We start from the raw sequence: 26,235 nt of genomic DNA, 5'->3' as shown, positions 1-26,235 counted from the left end.
CATCCTCTCTTCTCAACTGACAATGCAAAGTAGTCCACAGAATGTCTCTTCTACTACTGAGTATTCTGACAACTGGTAAAGGGGAGTTTTGTCCCATTTTAATAATGATAAGCAGACACAAAAGTTATTATATGCACACATTCTTCAACTGAACCTGGCCACGGTGTTCTGGACCTGTTGAAGTTTCACGGGTAGCCCCACGTAGACAGCATTGCAGTAGTCTAATCTTGAGACTACCAGTGTGTGGACCAACATGGTGAGGGACCCGGTGGTAGGGACATAACTAAGCAATTTGTCTAAGGTGGAAATACGCAGAGCGGACCACAGACACTATCTGGGACTCCACTGATAGTGCTGGGTCCAGAAGTACACCCAAGCTGCAAACTTCATCCTTAAGGGAGAGAGCAGCGCCCCCCCAAAGAGAGAGAGGTAACCAATCCACAGACATGTGAGACACCCACCCGAAGGACCTCTGTCTTGTCCATGTTCAGTCTCAATCTGTTGATGCCCATCCACTCCAGTATCACAGCCAGACAGCGCTCAAGGGATACAGTACTTAAATATCCTTATAAACTTTAAGGCTGTCTTATACACAATTGCTTTAGAAGAGATCAACCTGAATTAAAAGACTTTTCTTTTTTTAAAAAAAGCACAGATATCCCCATGATTTTCGTGCTTACATGTGCTAACAATGCCATTATTTCTGAAGAACACAGTGCATTAAACAGCTGATGCAGAATCCCAGTCTATTAACTGCAGATTAAATCTACACATATGCATAACTGAGCAGAAAGGGTGGTTATCTAAGGAACTAGAGCAGTAATTTAAATCAGTGGTTCTTAACCTTGTGTTACTCAGGTGTTTTTGAACTGCAACCCCCAGAAACCCCAGCCAGCACGGCTGGTGGTGAAGGCTTCTGGGAGTTGCAGTCCAAAGACACCTGAATAACCCAAGGTTAAGAACCACTGATTTAAATGACCTTCTGAATTCTTACCAGCTACAAAAGCTGTTGCTGTTATCTCCTTTCCTACACGCCTTGCTGGGCTTGTGGCAGAGACTGTGGCTTGCTACCTCACTGTGCTGTATAGCAGACTATAACTTCCTGTTTCTAACTATTTTGAGTCTGGAACAAATCAGGTATGTGGCAACCTCAGTTATAATTCTAAAGATGACAGCTATTTTTTACCCCTACAGATACTAATCCATGTTATGTATCTTTGTACATTATGAAGTACTTACCCTATGCACCCCCTATGCACCACAGTCTCAAATGAAATGTAATTTTGCCGTAACATGTCAAGAACAAACTGCATAACTCATGCACAATTTAAAGCAAGAGTTCCACATGTAGAAACAGCTCACACATGTTACCACAGTGGGAATACATTCAAGTTAAAGATACAGAATCACACAATTAACTTTTACACTGTTCATTTTTAACACTGCAGCAGAGTCCTGAAAAAGAACTGCATCATATTTATGTTTCTTCTTCCTTCTACAGTGGTGTCTCGCTTGACGAGGATAATTTGTTCCTTTCAAATCACTGTTAAGCAAAATCCTCATCAAGCGAAATTTAAAAAATCATTGAAATGCACTGAAAACCGGTTCAATGCGTTCCAATGGGCGAAATACCTGCTCGTTTTGCGAAGATCCTCCATAGGACGGCCATTTTCCGGTGCCTGTAATGCGAGGAATCCATCCTAAAGCACAGCGAGGAGCCATTTTGCACAGCAGGCGGCCATTTTAGTCATCGATCAGCTGTTTTAAAATCATCGTCTAGCGAAAAATCGGTTCCCGAAGCACGGAACTGATCATCATGAAGTGAATTTTACCCATAGGAACATCATTTGCGATCGCAAAAACTTCATCATCAAGCAGTTTTGTCATTTAACGAGGTAATCGTTAAGCGAGGCACCACTGTATTTTGTCATAACCTAAGCATCACCATCATAATCTAGATAAACTACTTAACAGCCACTTCTCTTAAAAGCTTGGAATTTAACTGGTTTAGAGAGATGGAGAAGTAAAAAGGGGAACCAAAATAAAAATATTTACACAAACTATTTGAAAGTAGGTTCTCTGTTGCAAATTGAAGTTAAAAGGTGGGTTCTGAGTAGTGAAAGGCTGAACAATGTTAACTTAATGCATTATATTCTTCTTATGCCTATACAAAATGTTCATTTGAGCATCTTGGTGTTCTATAAACCTTTAATCTGTTCAAAACAAGAAGAATTACTCAAACTTTCTCAGAATTCGTATGCCTTGTTTACAAGTGTTTAACTTTGTCTGGACTGCAACTAATTCTTTATTAATGACAGCTGACAAACAGGCCTTTAATTCAGGTCAATAAACTGAGATCATGAATAATGCTTTCCATTATTTCCAAATATATTATCAGTGGACCACAACACCACGCTTACATAAAAAGTAAAGCAATAATATGAAATGGAGATGAGTAGAGAAAACCTTCACAGGATATTACAAACCTCTAGAATCTATGAGACAGTAAAACAGATAAGGCATGTATAAAAATGATGAAACTCTAGAGATACAATCATAGATATAGATGAAATATCTAAAATTAGCATTTAATCATCTTACTTTTACACTGTTCAAAAAAAAGGAAATGAAACTCAATAACAATATTTCACACCCTAATTCATACACATTTATTACTGGTAGGTATCCAATAGTCAAAGTGATAAATATATTTATTATGCCTATAATTTAAAGCAATACAGTATCACCACGCTTTTTTAGACTTAAGTTATTTTACATGTTTGTTTGTTTTTTACATATGACTTTGGGTTACTGTGATACTGGGTGGGGGGGGGAGGGACACAAGCATCCCTGTCAGCATGCTGTTCTCTCTTAGGCCAGAGGCTAATAAATATGAAACATCAAGTTCACACATGGAGAACCACGTTGAAGAACTTAACTTAGGAGATACAAGTTTGGAATTCCCGCCCAAAACTAACAGTCCTGAAACTGCAAAAAAACAGGGAACAGAGAAATCAAAAACCCTTGGTGACTGGGAGGTTACGAAAAACCTAGAAAAAGAACAGCAAGGGGAGAGGAAGGAACTATGAGAGAACGAAGGGATCAAAGAACAAGATTAAAAGGGAGCAGAAGAGAAGTCATAGGAGGAGTTGGAGAAAGTAAAGAGAGAAGGATCCACCACTGAGATACTATCAGAAGGTTGGGACTGAAATGTTGGGACTGAATAGAAAAGGAGAATCCATGGACAAGGAAGACAAAGAAGTGTAAGGTACCTTGGGAAGAAGCCAAGAGGCAACAAAGAGATCAACCCCCCCCCCCCGTAAACCTGAGGAAAGAGGGAAGAAAGGGAAAGAAGGTGCACAGTAAAAAAAGGGCAGCTGCTCTAAAAAGTGGAACCCAAAGAGAACGGAGAGCATCCCAAGAAGAAACCTGTTGGAGTCATGAAATGAGAAGGCTGATGGGCTTTGTGATGATCACAAGATAATTAGGATAGCAAATAGTCTCTTAGAGATAGAAGTTAAGAAAGTAAGCCACACACACAGGGATGTCTCCCAGCAGTGATCCTGGTGGGCGACTAGTAGAAGAGGCAGAATAACACTGAATGGGTTCCCAATGAATTCTGCCCTGCCCCCAGGAGGACTGTGCTTTTATTAACCTTACAAGCTCACAGATAGTGGACAGCATACAGATAGGTTACAGAGTTCAGATAGGACAATGGTTACACATCATGCTATTATAATTGGTCTAAGGAAAGGCTCTATACAGGCTCTCTAGCACCTATGGGAAAGAAGAAGAATGGTGGGCAGTCATGCTCCTCAGAAGCAGCTGTGATGTCATCCAGGAGGGTTTGCCCTCTACTGTAGATTAAGCCAACAACTTAGCAACCTTGGGAATGGCACCCCCACAGAAACCAGAAGGGTCTTACGTTAGAGGAGAAGGTGGAACATTATGGAGGTCTGGACCCATCAACCCTGTTGCCACAACCAATATTCCATACCTCATCACTAATGATGCATTTGAATCTACAAGGGATACCTTGGAAAGACCCAAGGAATAGGAAGAAATTATGGGGACAAGTTAACCAGAGTTATTTTAATGATGAGTTGTAACAAACATTAAAAGGAAGAAGAACGGGAACCTAATGAGGTTATTGTTGACCAATTGCCTGCTCAGTTTAATAAAAGTTAAACTGAATGAAGAATTGTCTCTGTGTGTCAGTCTGGAATTGGGGGTGGCCTCAAAGGGGATCAAACAGCATACATGTATAAGTGAGTTCTAACTAGTGAAGGGAGTTGACAAATGTATTCCTTGTCCTGTCTGTTAGGTGACATGGTGCACAATGAAGAATACAAGTGTGGACTCCTCAACTAGTAGCAATCTGCTACTGAGATTTACAGTGCATAATTTAAGCTGACATATGTAAAGAACATAAAAGGATTCTGAGCAACATTTTCTTAGTATCTTTATCAGCGTTCCCCAACCTTTTTTGGATCGTGGACCGCCTGGGGAAGGCGGGGGCACCCCCTGTGCTTGCGCGCATGCACGAACAAGTGCACGGCGCTCTCGCACAGGCAGGTGCACGCGCTGGCGCAAATGGGCAGCACGGAAGTGAGTGCGTGGGGGTCAGGCGTTGGGAGGTCTCTCTTGGCGGCCCAGTCTGGCCCAGGCCACGGACCTGTACCAGGCCATGGACTGGGTGTTGGGGATCTCTGTTTAGATTCTTCCCTACAACTAACTCCAGAAATCTGGAAAACCCTGGTGTATTATTCACAAGCAGAATGGTGGTACATGCCATGCAATCACTCCATGCATCTCCTGCTCCCTAAAAAAGCAAGTACGTTTTTTTGCTTCCTAATATGTGTTTCACTAGTTCCAGAAGGTCAGCATTGCTACCACACTCCACATACATAAGTACCATGATAGGACAAAAATCTGTTCAAAGTGGATTAAAACTTTCAATATGATAAAACAGGAATGGTGAGGAGATAAATAGTTGGACTTTGAACTGGGAGACTTAATTTTAAGCTTAGACACTGCAAAGTCATTGTGGCCTTAAGCTATTAGTTGTAAGGAGGATAAGAATCACAGGATGACTCTCTGCGTCAACTTTCCCTTTTTCTAAGTTTCTCCAAGGATCAGCAGTGACTCTTTGAAGACTTCTAAGTTCATACAAGCATAAAATGGTCTGAGGATACTAGGCACACAATTCTATAACTAGTGAAAATCTTTAAGGGAAGACAAATCTTCAAGGGCTACTCTCAAGGGAACAGCGGTGCTTCATTAACAGGAGAACAATATTTTATAACAAATTTAACCCATTTCTTGTTGACCCTGTCTTTCATTTGTTTATTTTCTACTTTTCCAATTCTTTTTGTTCTGAGGTATGCTCTCTCTCTCCTTACTGTTCCTTTTGTAGGAGAAATGTTGTACAACTTTAACCAGACAAACTTTAACTTCCTACTAATGTAACCATTTGGTTAACTTTATATGATTGTCTTACCAAGCCCTTAATTCTATTTAAATCAAAAGTATGACCTGCAATCATGTAATACACCTACAGAACAAATAAAAGAACAAATAAACATAATACTTCAGTGAACATAATACATCATAATGATTATATATTGTTATGATAGGAAGGAGAGCTTCCACATAAGTTAGTTCTACACAAGTTTATTACAGAAACTAATCATGAAATACTTCAAAAATGTTGAGCTCAGCTATAACCAAGCAAGTTTTTTTTTTAAAAAAAAGAGTGGGTAAGAGGAACTTCTAAGGAGTTCCTTTCACACCGCCTTATAAATTGCTAAGTAAGCTATCAAAAAGAATTAAAGGTAAGTGGTGTTCTTCCTGTCCTTGAACCAACTTCAAAGCCTAGAGTTTCCCTGCTAAAGTAGAGGAGCCAGAATACTCTTACACCCCTAGACACTTACAAAATTCTACTTGGTATAGGTGTAGAACCCATACATGTGGCAACGCAGAGACTAAGGATAAGGATAATAGAATATAGACAAAATGCATATAACTAGAAGGACTTGCAGATGATGACAATGATTTTATAGCACCCATGTCATATCAGAAACCATTTAAAAATCCCATTTACTTTAAGTGATTTATATTTTGGCATTTATGTACACCATTTGATAAAGCTAAGACCAAATCTCTCATAAACTGGTTTTGTTAAAAAAAAAAACCAAACACCCATGCAACTTAAAGAGCTACTATACATTTGCCATTATGTAAATAACATAAACGCAAGTTATGTTGCTTAGCACATGTAAGGGAACTATGAATAAAATAACAATACTCACCCTAAAATTCGGTTCATGCCATGCCGAGCAGCATAATGTAATGGAGTGTTATGCTGATAAGGCTCTCCATAGGAAATATTAGGATCCAGAGATTCTTTTAGTTGAGGGTTGCTCTCATAAATCTGACAGGCCAAATTTTCATCTCCATTTATAAGTGCTTTGCGGAACTTCGTAGTAGTGTTTCCCATACTGTTATTAATGAGGTTGGGTTTCTTTCGTGTCCCTTTAATCACTTGGTATGCAGGTCAGTAACATGGTTTGCAATCTGAAAGTAACAAAGAGTTTCAAACTGTTTTGACAACTTCCATTGGGGAGTTAATCCAGCACTGATAAAATGGAATTCTTCAAGCAAATCAAAATTTAAAATGAACTGCCTTTATATGAAGAGAGAAACTGTACATAGTTTAACTTCTACTCTGTTAAACTATAACATCTTTACTATATAAACATGGTAAAACATTATTTGTAAACACACACTTTGGACTTTGCACTTCAAGTAATAGAACAAGCATAAGAGAAATACTTCCTTCAACCTCTTCCTCCAATATGCAACACACATCCAAAATTACAGCATTTTAATGGTAAACTAAAAGAGATTAGAATTGAAGGTAAAAGATAACCTGGGGATGGGAAAACTTATTAAGCCAAATCAATTAAACTGCAGTGCAGTTTCAACAAACGTCTATTTCATTTCTTACCAGTTGAGTGATACCATCAATTACAATCACAAGGGCAGTGTGATAGTATAAAACAGAAATCATTCTTCACCATCTGATGTCAGCATGAAGTTAAATTGACACAACTCATTAAAATGATCCATAAAATGGGTATGTATGGCCACAACATTTCTTCCTGGAATGGATTGCCTCTGTCACACCAGTCTCAGATGGTACAATATGCTTTGCAATACAGAAACCACATGGATTTCCAAAGACAAGGTTGGATCTAGTAAAATTCCCATACTCTAATACTAATCTTAAAAGGAGCATGCCCCATCCAGATTGTCCTAAATCTCACCACCCTGGTTAGGTAAACCACATACCATTTTGTTATGGGACATGAATGGGAGTTTCTTGCTCTCATCCAAACCATTACCGATTTTAAATATTTTTTCAGCACTTCCCTAGGTTCACTGGAATTACAGAAAATAGAAACAGAGGAAGAATTATCAGCAAGCTGATAGCATTGTATCCTAAAGCACCTGATGACCATTCCACTCTTCCATGTAGACTGGATACATGGCAGAAAACATAGACCTAAGGCACACATGTCAAGAGGTTTAACAACAGTCCCCCATACTATTTTCCCAAAAAGGCCATCTAGATAAAAACAGTAAGTCCTTTGAATTCTGATGGCAGCCAACAGAAAGTCAGTCAGCCCATTTACTAGTATGGAAGATGCTGGGAAATTGAAAAGATTGTGGTGCAGATAAAGCATTTAGCTCCAAATTATTTTTTTAAACTAGATTTAAGGCAGAAGTAAATGAAGACGGGAAAAAGAAGAAAAATATCTAGAGAATGGAAGACAGAAAACAGGAGTTTTGAATACTTTGATTAGATTATGAAACATATGGCAATCACTGACAATGAACTTTGCAAAGGAAAGCAATAGACAGACAAGGATGAAGGAAGACAAAGAGAAAGGCACAAGATGAAAGTTGCTATGAACAAAAAGGACTGCTAAGAGTCTACAAGAGCACATTTATATTAAAATCTGTAAATTACAGGAACGTCTTGAGAAAACATGTTTAAACAATACCTATTCTAGTAACAGAAACACAATAACTGAAAGAGTTCATCTTCAAAGCTGTATATGAAGATTACTGTTGTGCTTCCCAAGCACAGATTTATTTTACAGCTGAAATGCTTCTAAAGTATTCTTGAAAAACCAATTACATACCTAAAACAAAATAATAATTTGAAAGCAATTCTCCTACTATTAGTATTCTTAGAGTAATGATAAGGCAGCAACAAACCTATAAGTTAAGATATTTGGAACCTGATTTTAATTTTAACTACCGTATTTTTCGCTCCATAAGACGCACCAGTTTTTTAGGAGAAGAAAGCAGGAAAATATTATCTGTTTTCTTCTCTCCATAAGACGCACAGACTTTCCACCCCCCTGTCTTGTGGGGAAAAAGTGCGTCTTATGGTGCGAAAAATACGGTATATACTGCTATCTGCATTAAAAAAGCATTTGCATATGGAACTAAATACAGTACAGTACAGTACATGGTTCTCTGGATGCTGGCTAAATAACCAACTTTTAATAATAATACTGAAAATTATGCTTCTTGGTTATATTTGCATAAAGTTTTTAAAAACCAAGGTTTTCTCCCAAGTGCACAGTATTAGTAAAGAATAGAGAGATTACTCAAATTATTTTGGATGTGATCTAGTGAGCAGCTTTTCATAGTGATAAGAAGCTGCTACATACCCAGTGGATAAAGTGAAGGACTAGGACTCAGGCAGCCAGAGTTCAATTTCCCACTTAGCCATGGAAACTCACTGGGGGTGTGGAACTGGTAAAACCACTTCATAAATATCTCATTTACTTTGAAAGCCTTATTAGAGTTGCTGTAAGTTGATTGAACTTGACCGAACATAACAACAGAAGCTGCTGCTTGCTGACAAGACCTCTGTATTCCACTTCTGCAAGTTTATTAGTGACCCAAAGATCTGCAGATGCAGCAGCAGGGGTGTCTATGGTCATGACAGTCCCAGTACTTTCCAATTTGGGAGGGAAACAACATCCAGACACCCACTATCTCTTCTTGCAATTCACCTGTTCAGCTGCAGGAAGTAATATCAGAAGGCTCGCCTCACTGAATTAGATTAAAGGCCTATCAAGTCCAGCATTCTGCTCTCCCAGAAGTTTGTCAGATATCTGTGAGAAGCCAACAGAATACATAATAGCAAGAATTCTATTTTCCAGCAAATGACAGTATTCACAGGTATGCTGATTCTGATTGTGGAGGCCACTACCAATAGCCACAAATACCCTCCAGGAATTTAACCACTCACCTTTTAGAGCTAAATTGGTGAACATACCATAATTACAAATTTCACAGTGCAACTACACACTGTGTGAAATATTTCCTTTTGTCTGAATTTCCCATAATTCAAGTTCATTAGATCACACTGGCTTCTAGTAACTCTGACAGTAAGATTGCTGAAAGGAAGATCTTGTATATTTCTATACTTCTCAACCTGTAACATGCTTCTGCCTATTCAAAACGTTCTGCAGAGAGGCAGCAAATCAAAGCATTTAATGAGAGAAAATGTGAATAATTTTATGAAATTGGCATCATGATGATCATACTCCATATACAGGTTTATTACAGTTTAATCTTCATCAAATAGATAGTATAGGTTAATTTTCCTTTGATACTGATGCAGTTATGTAACCAGTCCATATTATGCCACAGGCATTTCATATACAATTGTAAAAGTTAACTATAAAATATTGAATTTGTGTATGTTATGTAGCTCTGGATTTTCCTTTGGCCTATCTGTATATCAGCATCTAGATGTCCTTTCAGCTTTAATCCAGTTGCTTCATCAGCAAGTACCATTTGTACTTATTCTGTGCTCTTCTCCAGCAGATGAGTACCTTCTATTTCTTTTCTCATTTTGAATTATCCCATCAATGTTTTTGAGGCACAAAATATTCAGAAGTAGTTTACTTTTCTCACTTTCTGGATGGTACTAATAAGAGCTAGCTTGAGTGTCACTGACTATGAAAGATCCTCCACCAATGTCACTTTCTATTACTGCTGTTCAGTGAATTTGTTCAGTGCTGTTCAAGAATTTGTCTGCCCCATCACTATTTCAACTATCAGTTCCCTTCTGCTGAAGTCTTTATTAATCTGTTGTCTCAGCCTTGACTATTCCATATTGGCTGGTCCCGTTATAAGTCTATCCTCCAGGTGATAGTGCTCTTAGTTTCCATGGCACATTCAAATCCCCTCATCATATTACACTGTGCATCCAAAAGGCAACAAAATACAATCATTCCAATGTGGCTAATGTGTTTCACTCACTCATGCATTTCACTCACTCATTTCACACGCTAGCAAGGTTATGCTGAAAATCCTCCAAGGTAGGCTTCAGCAGTATGTGGACCGAGAACTCTCAGAAGTACAAGCTGGATTTTGAAGGGGCAGAGGGACTAGAGACCAAATTGCTAACATGTGCTGGATTATAGAGAAATCCAGAGAGTTCCAGAAAAACATCTACTTCTGCAACATTGACTATGCAAAAGCCTTTGACTGTGTTGACCACAGCAAACTATGGCAAGTCTTTAAAGAAATGGGAGTGCCTGGTCACCTTATCTATTTCCTGAGAAACCTATACGTGGGACAGGAAGCAACAGTTAGAACTGGATATGGGACAACTTATTGGTTCAAAATTGGGAAAGGAATACAAGGCTGTATATTGTCCCCCTGCTTATTTAACTTATATGCAGGATGCATCATGTGAAATGCCGGACTGGAGGAAGATTGCCTGAAGAAATATCAACAATATCCGATATGCAGATGATACCACTCTGATGGCAGAAAGTGAGGAGGAATTAAAGAACCTTGTAATGAGGGTGAAAGAGGAGAGTGCAAAACACAGTCTGAACTTCAACATAAAAAAAAAAAACCTAAGATCATGGCCAATGGTACCATCACCTCCTGGCAAATAGAAGGGGAAGATATGGAGGCAGTGAGAGATTTTACTTTCTTGGGCTCCATGATCACTGCAGATGGTGGCAGCAGCCACGAAATTAAAAGACGCCTGCTTCTTGGGAGAAAAGCGATGACAAACCTCAACAGAATCTTAAAAAGCAGAGATATCACCTTGCCAACAAAAGTCCGAATCGTCAAAGCTATGGTTTTTCCTGTAGTGATGTACGGAAGTGAGAGCTGGACCATAAAGAAAGCTGACCGCCAAAGAATTGATGCTTTTGAATTGTGGTGCTGGAGAAGGCTCTTGAGAGTCCTCTGGACTGCAAGGAGAACAAATCTATCCATTCTAAAGGAAAACAAGCCTGAGAGCTCACTGGAAGGACAGATCCTGAAACTGAGGCTTCAATACTTTGGCCATCTCATGATAAGAGAAGATTCCCTGGAAAAGACCCTGATGTCAGGAAAGTGTAAGGGCAAGAGAAGGGGACGACAGAGGACGTGATGGTTGGACAGTGTCATTGAAGCTACCAACATGAATTTGACCCAACTCCAGGAGGCAGTGGAAGACAGGAGGACCTGGCGTGCTGTGGTCCATGGAGTCACAAAGAGTCGGACACAACTTAATGACTAAATAACAACACTGGAGACAAAGGGTTGATATTTCCACCCACCCCCCAGTATGGATTAATAATGACGAACCTGAAGAGAATGTAATGGTGTTTGCTGTATGTTTACTATATTTTACTGGTCTAATAAAGACAGTGGTCCATGGAGTCATGAAGAGTCAGACATGACTAACAATTAAACAACAAATGTGTTTTGATTCTAGGACACAAACTCTAAATTGATAGCTTACTGTGGTATATAAAAAAGTAGAGAGTAACATATAATTCCAATAATTTCCAGAGGAATTTACCTACACAATTAATAAAGTTTACACTGCTACTGGATTTGGACTGAAGAGAGTTGAATTAGTTAAAACCTTGGCTGTAGGCCAAAGTATTACAGCAAATTATCTCTTCTGGACAGCAAAAGGTTGAAGGTATTGAAGATTATGTCAGAATATACTCTGTATATACAGAAGTGTATATTCATGCTACCCTTTACATTAGGGGATGGGGATTCTTTGCCTCTCCAGATGTTTTGGCCTATATCTTCCATCACCTCCTGTGATGCTAAGCCATATTTAAATGTATTGCTTCTAAGTATGTGATGAAAGGGGGTAAGTGAGGAGTGCAGAATGTTGGTAAGAATTACTTTCATTGGCTGGGAGAGAAAGCAGATAAGCATGGGGAGTGTGTGCGCTGGAAAGTTCAGTTTTGAGTCTGATATAAAGGAGTCTGGTGTGGAAAAATCAGGAGAGAATGGTTTTAAGGTCTGAGGTTTGAGAAAGAAGTCAGAAAGAGACTGAGCAGGAGAGAAGGTAATAGAACAAAGGACTATGCTGAATGAATTTAAAGTCTATGAACAAAGAACATTCTTTTTAACACTTATTTTCATAAAACCTTATTTGTTATATTCAAACGGAATGGTGCTGAGTTTAATATTTGAGGGCAATGGAGGCTGCTGAAGAGCATGAGTGAAGGATTAATTATATTCATACATAGAAACAGCTAAAGGTTGAGGCCAGTGAAAGAGAAAGAGAGGAAATAAGTGAAGACTATTCATGTTTATTCCCGTTGTGGTGAAAAGAGTCCATTAACTCAATATTCAAGTCATAAGATTAAAGGAGGTTTGACATCAGTATCAGACAGGCGGCGTGTGACATCTCCTCTACCCAACATGATCAATTATAAGAAATAATTGGAACAAGCCAAAACATCTGGAAGTCCAGTTTCCTCACCCCTGGCTTATATAAAACTGTGCCTAAAAGAGATGTAGCATCAGTAACATTAATAATGTAATCTAGATCAATGTGCTTTTGCAGTACAGGAACACAGGAATTCATACCAATATGACTGATTATGAACATTTCCCATATATTTGTGAAGGAATTAAATACTGTATATATGTACCTGTGAGTGTGATACACGGTCCATGGTTCCAACTCATGTATATGACTACTGCATAGCATTACTGCAAGAAGAACTTTGGAATCATCATAGATCACAAGCTGAATATGAGCCAACAGCGTGATGTGGCTACAAAAAAAGGCCGTTAGGCTGCATTAACAGAAGTATAGTCTCCAAATCCTGTGATGTACTAGTTCCTCTCTATTTAGCACTGGTTAGGCCTCATCTTGAGTATTGTGTCCATTTCTGGACACCGTACTTCAAGAAGGATGCCGACAAATTGGAACAAATTCAGAAGAGGGCAACAAGGATGATTGGAGAGCTGGATACAAAGCCCTATGAGGAAAGACTGAAAGAACTGAGCATGCTTAGCCTTGAGAAGACTGAGATATGATAGCACTTTTCAAATACTTGAAAGGCTGTCATGTAGAGGAGGGGTAGGATCTGCAGGACACGTAACAATGGGCTGTAGTTACAGGAAACCAGATTTTGGTTGAATATCAGGAAAAGCTTCCTAACTGTTAGAGCAGTATGGCAATGGAACCAATTACCTGGTGAGGTGGTGAGTGCTCCAACATTGGAGGCACTCAAGAAAAATTTAGACAACTACCTGACATGCATCCTTTGTATTCCTGCACTGAGCGGGGGATTGACTTGATAGGCCCCTTCCAACTTCGTTATTCTACTTAGCCACAGCAGATCATCTGAAAACCACAGGATAGTGCAATCTCTTACAAACCCACAATGATGTAAGATGTATCCTTTATTTGATTTTGGATGCTTCCTTTTTTGCACCCAATTCAGTAGAACACAGCTCATGATATCTAAAATCCTCTGGATAGGGTTGGCAGTGGGGTCAGGAAGTTACAGGTGGTAAGAAAAGAGAATTAAACACAGCACCCCCTTTTCTGCATGTGACCATTTAATACAGCCCCTAACCTTTCCAGAAATAATCAGTCAAGCAAAGCTAAACCTTTCTTTTCCAACTTGGAGTTGATTTTTTTAAAAAATGGAACCCTAATTAATTTCCATCTGCTTTACAGGATTTTGACAGTAATGCTTTAAGTCATTTCAACTTTTATAAATGATGAATAAGCAGCAATGAAGACTTCATTTACAAGTTGCTTGCTAGGGGAAAAATCTGTGCATAGTTTTGTTATCCTTTCTCATGTATCAGAACTCTACTATTCTTTTTCACTAATATGTTACTTACAAGATTGTGGGGGAATGCCCCTCCCCAAGGTTGCTAAGTTGTTGGCTGATTCTACAGTTGCAGAGAACACTCTCCTGGATGATGTCACAGCTGTTTCTGAGAGGAGGCGTGGCTATCCATTCTTCCTCCTTCTCACATTGATAGAGAGCTAACTTCAAAGCCTGTCTTTGACCAATCTAATTGGCACCCTGTAACCACTGTCCTATCTGAACTCTGCCAATAATGTGTATACTGTCAAATATCTGTGAGCTTGCTAAAGTAATAAAGGAGAGCGTGGCATTCGTAGTCGCCCATCTGGCAGACATCCCTGTGTGTGGCTGACTTCTTTAGCTTCTATCTCTAAGACTATTTGCTATCCTAATTATGTGGTGATCACCTAACATATCAGCCTTCTCATTTCGTGACCGCAGCACAAGATACCACTGCTTACTTTTTTAAAATAGGACAATTCTATTTATAATAAAAGGAACTGATATATCTACTGAAATATTAGGTCAGAAAAAGGGGGAAACTCTAGTCCCAGGATGTAGAAAAAATATACTCTTTATTCCAGTATAAAATACCTGGCCCATTTTGGCCTCAGTCTTCTTCAAGGGTGTATTATTTTAACTCTTAATTAGTTCTTTTTATCCTTATTCAGGCTGTTACCACTCCACTTCAAGAAAGCTGATAGGCTGAAATGTGTCCAGCATTTTCTACTGAAATAAAGAGTATATATTTTCTACATCCTGGGTTTAAAGTTTCTCCCTTTTGTACAATGGGACTTATTCCTGGGGAATTGTGCATTGAACTGCAGTCATAATTATTTTACCTATCTTGCATGTTGTCTTCTACTATTTCTTTAGCCTTTATAATCAGTCTTCCATCTAAACTCACATTTTTCCCCATCTCTTGCTCCTATCTCTTTTTTGCTATCTGTAATTTATTACTGATAGCCATGGCAAATATAAATACACACACATATCTATATTGTAATTAGTACATGCTAAGGCAAATTAGGGACATGGTGGCACTGTTGGTTAAACCGCAGAAGCCTCTATGCTGCAAGGTCAGAAGACCAGCAGTCCTAAGATCAAATCCATGCAATGGAGTGAGCTCCCGTCGCTTGTCCTAACTCCTGCCAACCTAGCAGTTCAAAAGCATGTAAAAATGCGAGTAGATAAATAGGTACCACCTCAGTGGGTAGGTAACAGTGTTCCGTGTCTAGTCGCGCTGGCCACGTGAGCACGGAAACTGTCTATGGACAAAACACTGGCTCTACGGCTCAGAAATGAGGATGACCACAGTGCCCTAAAGTCAGACACGACTGGACTAAATGTCAAGGGAAACCTCTACCTTTACCTAAGGCAGATTCAGAGTACATCCAAGCAATACTACAGTACACAATGAATAGCCATGTAGCTGGGCCTCATTTCTTTCTTTTCCCAGATGTGATTTCCTCACTTTCCATTTTTCATCCTATCTGCATTTGCTGCTACCTAAAAAAACTGTTGTAATTTACCTGAAAACTGCAATTCGCAATCATATCAGATATAAAGTGTTATTAGATCTGAACAGAGCAAGATTTTACTTTAAACACATACGCATCATTATTGAATTATACATTAAAATCTCAAAAAAGTAGTTATAAATAAGAGACTTATAAAAAATATCCATCTAAAAGGATGTGAGGTAGGTTCATTCTTTTTTAGTATGTTAAATGACCAAACTGAAGTGTATTGCAACACAAACACAAGGAAATAAATCTGTTAGCTCTAAAGGTGTCACAAGATGTGTTGTTTTTGTTTCGTATACATGCTAAAATTGACTTATTACATCTTTTATAACAAACTGATATCCAGCATAGCGTACAACAAATGGCTTGGGTCCAAGCTATCTCAAGGACTGCATCTCCCTTTATGAGCCTGTCTGGGTACTGCAATAATCCTTTATCTCTGTCCCATCACCGTGACAAATTTTTTTGATAGACATGGGAGAGGGTCTTCTCTGTTGCTGCTCCAAGACTCTGGGACTCCTCACAGGATGCCAGACTGGTCTCAGCTTTGCTGTCATGTGTTTTCAGTCTTGATTGTATTTACCATTTTTAGTACAATATTTGTTTAATTCCATTTAAATATCTGTATACTTACTATATGCTGTTTTTGCTTTTAAATATTGTCCTTTTAACAATGTAAACCACCTGGAATGGTTTTAAGGAGAAAAGCAAGGTAAAAATATTTTAAATAAAAAATAAAAATGATACAACACAGTTAACTTGTGTCTAAGTGGTGAAGCGTAAGCTTTGCAGCAGAGGCTGCTACTGCTGCTTTGAGTGGTAGCAAACCAAACCTTAGATACTGCCACTTCCTATTAATGCATGGAAGACACCTATGTCATCTAGCCTCCACAGAAGTTGAAATTTTGGAAGTTTTCTTGCAGTGAAAACTGTCATAACATGCAGAATGTTCACATGACTTGTAACTCTGCACTGAATTACTTTGTATTATAAATACAAAAACATGCATAATGTGCTACTTCACACAGTTGGCACTTGCAAGACTTATGAAAGCAGTTGGCACCATTTGCAGGGAATAATCAAAACATTTTCACATTGTCACCCCAGGTGTACACAGACAAAATCAGTCTGAACCTCTTCTTGACAGAGATGCTCCTTGTTAGTAAAAAGCAGACCAGGGAATAGAGCTTCAACCTGTGCTGGATGAAGTTATACTCCCTCTGAAAACTCAACTTTACCATTTGGAAATATTTATGGATTCCTCTCTGAGCCTTAATGTCCAGGTCTCAGTAGTAGCCAGAGTTACGTTTGCATATTCAGAATTAGTGCCAGCTGTGCCCATTCCTTGAGAAGCCTGCATTGGCTACAGTCACAGATGCCTTGGTTTGGATTAATGTGACGAGTTCTATGTGGGGCTGCATCTGAAGACGGTTTGGAAACTTTGATTGGTGCAAAATATTGCACCCAGACTGCTGACTAGAACTGACTGCCATGCTCATGTGACACACCCACCCCACTACTGCTGCAACAGCTTCACTGGGTGCCACTTCATTTCCAGGCATTCAAAGTGCTGGTCACATCTTATTCAGCCCTTTAAAACTTAAGATTCAGGCTATCTGAAATCTAAGATGTAAGGGGCTTAATACAAGCCCCGAAGTGTATTAAGATCCTCAGGAGAGTGTCTTCTCTCAGTCACACCACTCTCATAAGCATGTCTAGTGAAGATTCAAGAGATGGCTTTTCCTGTGGCTGATCTCACAGTATGAAACTCCCTCCTTCAGGAGCTCTGATTGGCTCCTTCCCTCATTTCCTTCTGTTGCAAGGTGAAGTCATACCTCTTTAGAGAAGCTTTTAAAAAGCCAGGAGGCATTTGAGATGGGGAGGTCTTGTAATAAATAATTGTTAATTTTGATTTTTTTTGGGGGGGGTATGCTGCTTTGGGTCACCAGTAGGGAGGAAAGGTAGGATAAAAATCAAAATCAATCAATCAATGATTGCTTATACAGCTATCAACCAAAACTATAATGTGAGAAAGGATACTGGAGGAAAGATGGAAGATAATACGTACCACATTTCCTGACAGATAAGAAAACAAAGGAAAGCTAATTTGCATTTGAATGAGAAAATTTCTTCACCCTTATGGGGAAACACTACTTAGAGATTAACAGGTTCTGAGATTAAGGTGCCCAAAGGTACCAACTAACGTACCCTCTAAATTTCAGTTCTGCTGGGAAGGTCTCCCCCTCTTTCTCTTGCACCTCTACCCCCTGCATGCTGGGTTCCATCTCAACCAGAACCTAACATGATTGCTGCATGGAGGAGGAAGACAGCTGCACGGAGACATGCGCACACGCGTACAGTTTAACAAGAACCTTGGTACCGTTTTCTTACAAGAACATACTCCTGAAATGACAATGTGAATCACTGCTAATTCCATTTCCTACAAGAACAAGAGCTTGCTAGGAATTTGATCTTGAGTACTCTAAAACTAAACTCCTGGGAGGGACAGAAAAAGGAGTCCTCCAGATGTTGTTGGGATTGCAACCGCCAGCAACTCTAGGTAACATAGCCAATGATGAAGCACAGCCCCAGGTTCCACGCACCATCACACTTCTCCCGAGAAATAGTCCAATGACATGTGGAGATCCCAAGTTCCCATCTTCAGAGTCCTTAGTTATTCCTTTAATGTTGTACTCATTTCTCAGCTCAAATACCAAATCTCTTAGCTGGCAAGCCTGAAAGACTACAAGTTGTGAGGGTTCAGTTTTGGGCTCCATGTTTGTCTCAAAGAAACCAGTAGATTTTTGTTGCTTCAAAACAGACGAAAGATTAATCCCTTCCGCCTGAAGCAGGGGAAAAAGAAAAGCAATCAAACGTGCAAGACCCATTGCAAATGCACAGAAAACAAACGGAGCAGATTGGAAATGCACAGGGAATAAAGGGACAAGGTCAAAAATGCAAAGAAAACAAAGGAGAAAGCAAGGGAAGCATGCAGGACCCATCAGAAATGGGGAAAAACCAAGAAAGCAACCAACCCCCCCAAAAAACCCATTGAAATGGGGGGAACCCAAAAAACAAAGCCCCCAAGATCCATCACAGCACAGAAACATAACCCCCACCCTAAAACCATGCTGCAAAAATACCCAGAACAGTTTTTAAAAAGCAGAAAACAGCACCTTACTAACAGGTAGTCCCAAACTTCCCTGCAAACACACACATGCTCATGGAAAAGCAGAAGCCAGGCAGTCCCTCCTAGATCCCACTCACTCTAACTGTCGGGGCGAAAGAGTTACAAAGAAGCAGCCTCTTTCACCACCTACAGTTAGTAACTTGAATTTCCCACCTTTTCCCCCTGCCTTTTTCTGTTCGTAAGTGGAAGCTCCGGTCGCAAGTAGAAGCAAAATTTTGTGACCGGAGCTGTTCATAAGTCGAATTGGTCGTAACTCAAGGCACCACTGTAGTTAGTGTTACTGGATAATTTTCAAAAACAAAGTTACCATGGAAAGTAGCCTGATCTTTCTTATTAGAAAATGTTCAGAAAATGTATTAGACCAAACAAGAACAGATACTGTAAAAGCTCTTCTAGGGATTCAACTCAATTTATTCACCAATATTTGCTTTTGGTCTGTTCTACAGACATGAAAGAAGATTGACAAGAGATGAAGTGAACAAAATTTGTTCTATGAATTATGCCATTCCTTCATCTCTCGAAAAGACCTCTAAAATCAATGGAGGCATGTTCTCTTATATGTAATTCATCCCTCCTAGAAAGATATACTTGCCTTAGAGTAACAATCATTAGGTAATCTGCTTTATACATTTGTTACATAACCTTAATCACACATGTTTTTGTGTTGCAATATATATAAGTATAGTTCACCAAGTGTTAACTCTATAAAACCCTACAGATCTACCTTGCTGTAGAGCCATCTATTCAAAAACTGAATGGTTTTTACTTTCAGCATGCTAGCAAGTTTGAAAACTGACAAATTTTACATATTCAGGGCTTTAATATACAAATGACATAGCAATCCAGTTGTATGTTTAATGTGAATAGATTAAGATTCAGAGTTCAGATATTGGCAGATACAGAAAAACACAATCTACTTCCTCTGCGCCAGAATGTTCACACAGCTGACAAGCATACTGCAAGTGAGTTTATGTTATCAGCTAAAAGTATCACAGTATACAGTATTCATGTATTCACACTCTAAACAATGCTCCTTGTCTGAAAGCATGCCATACCATATGAATGACTTCTGTAAAAGAGAAGATTCTCCGAAACATATGAAATGGGCAATTCAGATGCTTCGCATTCTAGTAGGTTTCCCAATGTTCTATTTTATCCCCAGAGACTAAAGGGGAAAGAACCTGCTATTCAGTACCATGTTCGCTCAGCATCTCTTAATTGAACACAAACTAACAAAAAGATTTTTATTCAGGTAAGTCCTCAGTGGCTATATCTGGAAGCAAGTCTTTCTAGGAGTGTGGAATACAAAGAGTTTCAAAAGAAAAGTTCTTGTCATTTTTACATATAGCTATAGATGTCATAGTTATATGTAGCTTATATGCAGTCACTGACAGTGCTCATTCAGGGACAAAACACTAATACTGTATTCTTAACACTACTGTAGAAAAAGGATATATCTACAAGAAGCGAAACTGTGATAGTCTTTGTACAAGACTGTTTATCTCCCAAGCAATCAGGCCAGTAAACTGAAACTCAAAAGAGCAGCCATCCACGTTCATGCTCTCATTTATAGATGAACCAGTCTTCTCTACTACATCTTACTGGCATTTAAAATTTAATATAACTTCTTAGTAAGATTTAACATCACATTTCAAATGGACAACCATTTTAGCCTGCCCCATCCTGCAGATTAACATATTTTTGTAGCATACACTACTGGGGGCTAAACAATGAAAGTGTTAACACATAGAAGCCAGTGATAGAATGTTTTAATCCCCTTAAACATTTTGTAGGTATTATAACTTTGCATACTTAAGAGAAGGCAGTCCCTTATTGTTAAATTGCTGAGCTGGAATTTGTATGAAAATTTAACACTATCAGATTTGGACTCAGGAAGTATAGAAGGCAGCTAATTCCCTGTGTGTGTTATGTGATGTCAAGTCAAGACCAACTCGTTATCAAGTCAGAACCAATTTAGACCATTCTTAATACGACTTTCAAGGTAAGCAAGATATTTATGAACTGATTTTATCTGTTGAACTCTACCTCCGTGACCGAAGAGTGATTTGAACCCAGGTCTCCTGAGTCCTAGTCCTTTACTCTACCCACTATACTACACTGGCTATGCTAGCTCTCTACAAAAAGTAGTGAGTTTTGTTTAGATTCTTGGTTGTTTTACAAAAAATAGTTGCACTTTTGGAGCTGCACACTCTTTATCTTGCATCTAGTTCACCAACTGTTGGGCATACCCACTCCAATCGAACATCTTCCTCTTCAATGGATCTTCTTTTCACTTGGGATCTCAATGTAAGGCCTTTTGTGCATTGCTCAGACTTCTTGACAGGTTTTGCAACAACATTTTCAACTCCCTTCTTGTGCCTGTATAATAAAGTGGTGCCTCGCATGACGATGTTAATTCATTCTGCGAAAATCGCTGTAAAACAAAATGTCGTCATGCGATTTTAAAAAGCCCACAGAAACGCATTAAAACCCAATTAATGCGTTCCTAAGGGCTTCAAACTCACAGTCCAGTGAAGATCCTCCATAGCGCGGCCATTTTCGCTGCCCGTGCAGCGAGGAATCCGTGCCAGAAAACAGTGGGCGGCCATTTTTTAACCCAGCGGCCATTTTGAAACCGCCGAGCAGCTATGTGAAAATCATCGCGTTGCGATTTATGTATTTATTTATTTATTTTATTTCTATCCCGCCTATCTGATCATATTAGACCACTCTAGGCGGCTTACAATAAAAACAACAATGTAATTTGAAGACATTACTACTAAGACATAGATGAAGATAGGGAACAAAATAAAAGAAAAAGAAAAAGATCGTCAAGGGTTTTCTGTTGGGAAGGCCTGCCTATACATCAGTGTTTTTAGTTGTTTCTTAAAAGTGCCCAGTGAGGGAGTCGCACGAATCTCAGGGGGTAAGTTGTTCCAAAGCCGAGGAGCCACCACCGAGAAAGCCTGATTTCTGGTCTTTTCCTTTCGGGCCTCTCTCGGCGTTAGGCTCCTCAGCCTCACCTCCTGGCTCGCGCGAGTGACACGGGTAGATCTTGGTGGGAGAAGGCGTTCCACCAAGTATCGAGGTCCTAAACCGTTTAGGGCTTTATAGGTAAGCATTAACACTTTGAAATCGATGCGGAATCGGATGGGCAGCCAATACCGAAACAGGGGACCGATCATCGCAAAGCGAAATTCCCCCATAGGGAACATCGTTTTGCGATCGCTTTTGCAATCGCAAAAACATCGACGTAAATCGATTTCGTAATCAAACGGAGTGCTCGTAATGCGAGGCACCACTGTACTTCATGTATCTGGCAGACTAATTTGTGATAATGAATGGATAGAAGATGTGTAAAACATACTGTTGGAAGACAAACAAGACCTACAAGATTAAGGTTACTGTAAACTATGGCCCTTCAAATGTTTCTCTTGCTATCCCCAGTCAGCTGGGTTAATGGCATAGGATACTGGGTACAGCAGGTCACAAATATTTCTTCTTACACATAGAGGTGTAGAATTGTACCATGTGTACTCAGGGGAATCACAACAGGGATACCTTTATTTGCAATCTCTTCCTTAGTAATCCCTAGTATACAATTTGGCTGCAGAAGCACCACATACAGAGCTGTTGTTTTCAGGGGCACCAAAATATTTTCAATAGTCAGTCCCAATAATGCACGTGGATTATGAGCCATAACGTGTATCACTATTTTACACTGAACATCAGTTATTATTTTGTTTATCATTAATTCCAGTTTGAGAGACTTCCACAGCTCTTGATAGTCTACTAGGATTTTCACCATACAAATAACTATGCAACCTGAAAAGTTGGCTATTTCACTGCTCACAAACAATATTTATTAATATGCTACCCTGATGAAGACAGAATGTGCTCTGTTCACAACCTATTCAGTTTTGGCACCAATGATGAATAGAACTACATTTGCACCAGTGTTTTCATATCACTTTGTAAACCTATGTCCAACCATAGTTAGAAACTCACTTGATATTAACAATGGTTAGTCTTTGGTTCATCCTGCAGCTTCTGTTTATAAGCCTAATCTCAACACTCAGAGTCTTAAACTGAGCAATGCCAAATATTTGGCATCCACTGGCACCGATTTCTATACTAGCCCATTTTACGGGGAAATCTGTCAGTTTCAAACTGTGACTGCAGCACTTTGTCCAATCCTTCTGCAATTCCTTGTTAAGCTGCTGAAGAAGATCCTTCCTGGTGCCACTCTGCAACAACACATCCTCAATTTTGACAACTTTAAAACTTTTCAGTTGTCTAGCACCCAGGGATGTTGGCAAGTCTTTGGGTCCAAGTCCCAAGTCTAAGTCCCAACTACAGGTCTTTGGTAATAAGTCCCGAGTCCCAAGCCCGTGTCCCTATTAAAAACAAGATTTTTCCCCCCAGAAAGAAGGAGGGGTGGATGGGTTCCAAGTCACGAGTCTAAGTCATTAAAATAAAAAGGTTACCAGTATGACAAGTCCAAATAGATAGTGAGTCCTGTGACTCAAGTCCTAATGCCACTGGCACCATGTTTAGAGCTCCAGGGACTGAAGAGCAAAGAACTCAGAATTTTTTCTGCCGGAGAGTGCAAGGTCATGCCCACTGGTCCGCTCATAACCACATTTTATTATGCAGTATCTACATTCCATTTTGTTCAAATAATTTGCTTTTATGTATACCCTAAAGTGCTTATAGCCAGGTGAAAAGGGACAGCCACAGTTCATGTGACCATAGTGCTTGCTAGTAAGCTACACCCCCTTTGTCTTGTATTGTGAAAAAAAGTGCAAATAACTAGAAAAATAACGAGGTCATTCCTCTGTTCATAAAAGTTAGAATAAAATCTCTTACAGATCTATTAGCATGTTTCAAGGGCAGTAAGATTATTAACATTTAACCAAAAACTGAAGCTCACTTACTTTACCCACAGTTCAAGACAAACTTCAATGCTACCAAACTTCATTTAATTTCAACTAACCTAATTTTGAAACAATTTATACTTACAGAAATGATTAGCATTCACTATACTGCTAGTTTATATATCAACCAGTAATCTAATATTTAAGAAAGGTGCAATACTTACACTGAACATTTTCTGCCACACATGAATTACTGTGTATAAGCAGCGTACTGTCCCACAATGCCTCACTCAAGTAAATGCTACATTCCAAAGCTTATCCTAGAAACTCATACAGTATGCACACTTGGGAGCTCAGGATTTTTAGTTGGAATGCACCAGCCATCTCATTTTCCATTTGAAGCTCTTGTCTTTGAACTGTGATTTATATGAAACTACTACCCATGATTTACTATGCATCAACTTCCTGAGAAAACAACCCACTATACTGTAGTTGTTTAAACTGTAACATTGTACAGCCATTTAAACTGTTTCAAAAACTGATTATAGTTGACACAAATGTGTAAGAAGGTGGCTTCTTTTCCTAGTGGACAGTCCCCTGGGGAGGGGATTTTCAATAGAAAAGATGATTTGCAAGGTGGATTTGGAATGGAGAGATCAAGTGTTATGTCTACTGCCAGTTTCTCTCAAAAAGTTACTCTCCCTAGGAAAAGCAACTAACATATTATACATATTGGCCAAAGTCCTGTTGCTTCGCATAGTATATTGCACTAGAACAGGCCCACTGAATCAGTGCAATTTGTTGAGTTAACTATAAGTTGCATTGCTTCAAGTGTGCCTACTGACTGCAACTTACTTTAGCACAAATAACTGTCAGAGTAGCCCATGTGAACTAATGGAACCTAGGGAGGAGTGGTCTCATTAAATCTTCATTAATTCAATGGGCTTAATCTAGTGCTAAGCAACAGGATTTTGCCCATTATATCTAATATTTAACAAGCCCCTGATAGTCTAATGACAAAAGTTTACATTTTGTGGTGTTCCATACCACAATTAGCCCACTTTAACTTACAATATAAACTGAATCAAACTGTAACATTCTTCCTAACTCTGTGTTTTTGTGACAGGGAGAGGGGATGTCTGCTTGTCTTTAACATTCCTTCAAAATGTGTTCCTCCCTATGAAAAACACTTGGGGGATGAGAGAGAGACCATCTGCCACTATGTTAATTTTTTTAAAGAAACGGGTGGGGATTCTCTCCATGGTGAGCATCTGGAGATACAAGTCACCTTGGCATCTTGCAGAAGTCCAGTTCAGGCAAAATTCAATTCATTCCAATGCTGAAATGAAGAAACCTCCTCTAATTAAAGACTGCAGTTGTGAAGTAAAGATTGCAATTAGTTTTGTGCACATATCCCTGCATACCAAAGAACACATCTTGCATCCCCCCCCCCTTAACTGAGCCAACCCATCTCTATTTGTTTTTGGATGCAAAATCGCCAAAGCTGAGCGACTGTAATTCCACCCACATACGAGTGGAAAAAGAAAACAGCTGCCCAATCATTAACCCCAGGACACTATGAGTATGCAGAAAGTAGCTCGCTATCTGGCTAGTGAGGAAGCTGGTAGACGAAATCAAATCGCTGCTTCTACAACCCAAAACGAAGTGCTGCACCTCCCGAGCCAGGCGTAAACTCCCCTTGCACAGAGGCAACCATTACCCAATGGCCACATTCAAGTAAGATCCATTTGGGCACATTGGTGTTAAGGCGTGTGGCCAGTCTCGAAAAACGATGAAGTAGCCACACAAAGAAGTGCAACTCCATTTTCCACTCGCTCCAATCCCGGGATAACGGCTTTTCCCTCCCGGGCAGCCAGCTACGAGAGCCTTGCGGTGCCCTCGCCCTGCGTTCTCTGGTTTTTTCAGCAGCAACTTAAGAATTAGGGGCCATAGGAGGGACACTCCTGGCAGCTTACCGCTCAGGCAACCTAAAAACCCGAGAGATCCTCCCGACCTCGACCCAGCCTCCCGAGAAGACTTACCGGCGTCCTCCCCGAGCGGCTCCCCGCCTCCTCCCGGTGCTTCGTCTTCCCGCAGCCGGCGCCTCTATCCATCCACTCACGGGGTCGGGGGGAGGTAAAAATCGCTGCCTTGCCCCCTGTAATTCCACCGCTATGTTTCATACACACACACACACACACACACACACACGCCGCCTTTCTGTCCACCCGGGACAAAGGCAAGAGGGTTGGACCGCAGGCGTTCCCTCAGAGAAATACAGGAAACCCGCCCGCACAAAATAAGCCGGGCCGGGATACTGGGGCGGGCAGACACTCCGGCGAGTCCCCCGCTCGCTCGCTGCCTGGGGCCCCCTTTGTTCGGCGGAGCTCTTCCCGCGGCTTCTGTGCAGACTCCTCCTCAAAGCCCGCGGGCCTCGTCAGCGGCTCTCCTGAGGGAAGCTTCCC

At 39.9% G+C, this 26,235-nt stretch overlaps 1 protein-coding gene across 5 annotated transcripts in view; it reads right to left on the bottom strand.

Moving 5' to 3' along the window:
- Positions 1–25,965, bottom strand: part of ANKIB1 (ankyrin repeat and IBR domain containing 1) — a 74,717-nt gene extending 48,752 nt beyond the window's left edge. For 4 of the 5 annotated variants that reach the window (XM_020785248.3, XM_020785251.3, XM_020785250.3 and 1 more), the window contains exons 1-2: positions 25,813–25,965; positions 6,312–6,576 (exon numbers count right to left, since the gene is read on the bottom strand). In XM_020785248.3, coding sequence (XP_020640907.2) covers positions 6,312–6,499 — 188 coding nt within the window. In that variant the 5' untranslated portion in view covers positions 6,500–6,576; positions 25,813–25,965. Of the gene's footprint in view, positions 1–6,311; positions 6,577–7,353; positions 7,444–25,812 lie in introns of all 5 variants that reach the window. The other variant, XM_078378692.1, reaches the window with a different exon arrangement.
- Positions 25,966–26,235: the final 270 nt, after the last annotated feature.

Source organism: Pogona vitticeps, chromosome 6 (genome assembly GCF_051106095.1).
Source record: "Pogona vitticeps strain Pit_001003342236 chromosome 6, PviZW2.1, whole genome shotgun sequence".
In the NCBI taxonomy this organism is placed as follows: Eukaryota; Metazoa; Chordata; class Lepidosauria; order Squamata; family Agamidae; genus Pogona; species Pogona vitticeps.
The sequence above is the reverse complement of the archived record's forward strand: the minus strand, read 5'-3'. Positions and strand labels throughout refer to the sequence as shown.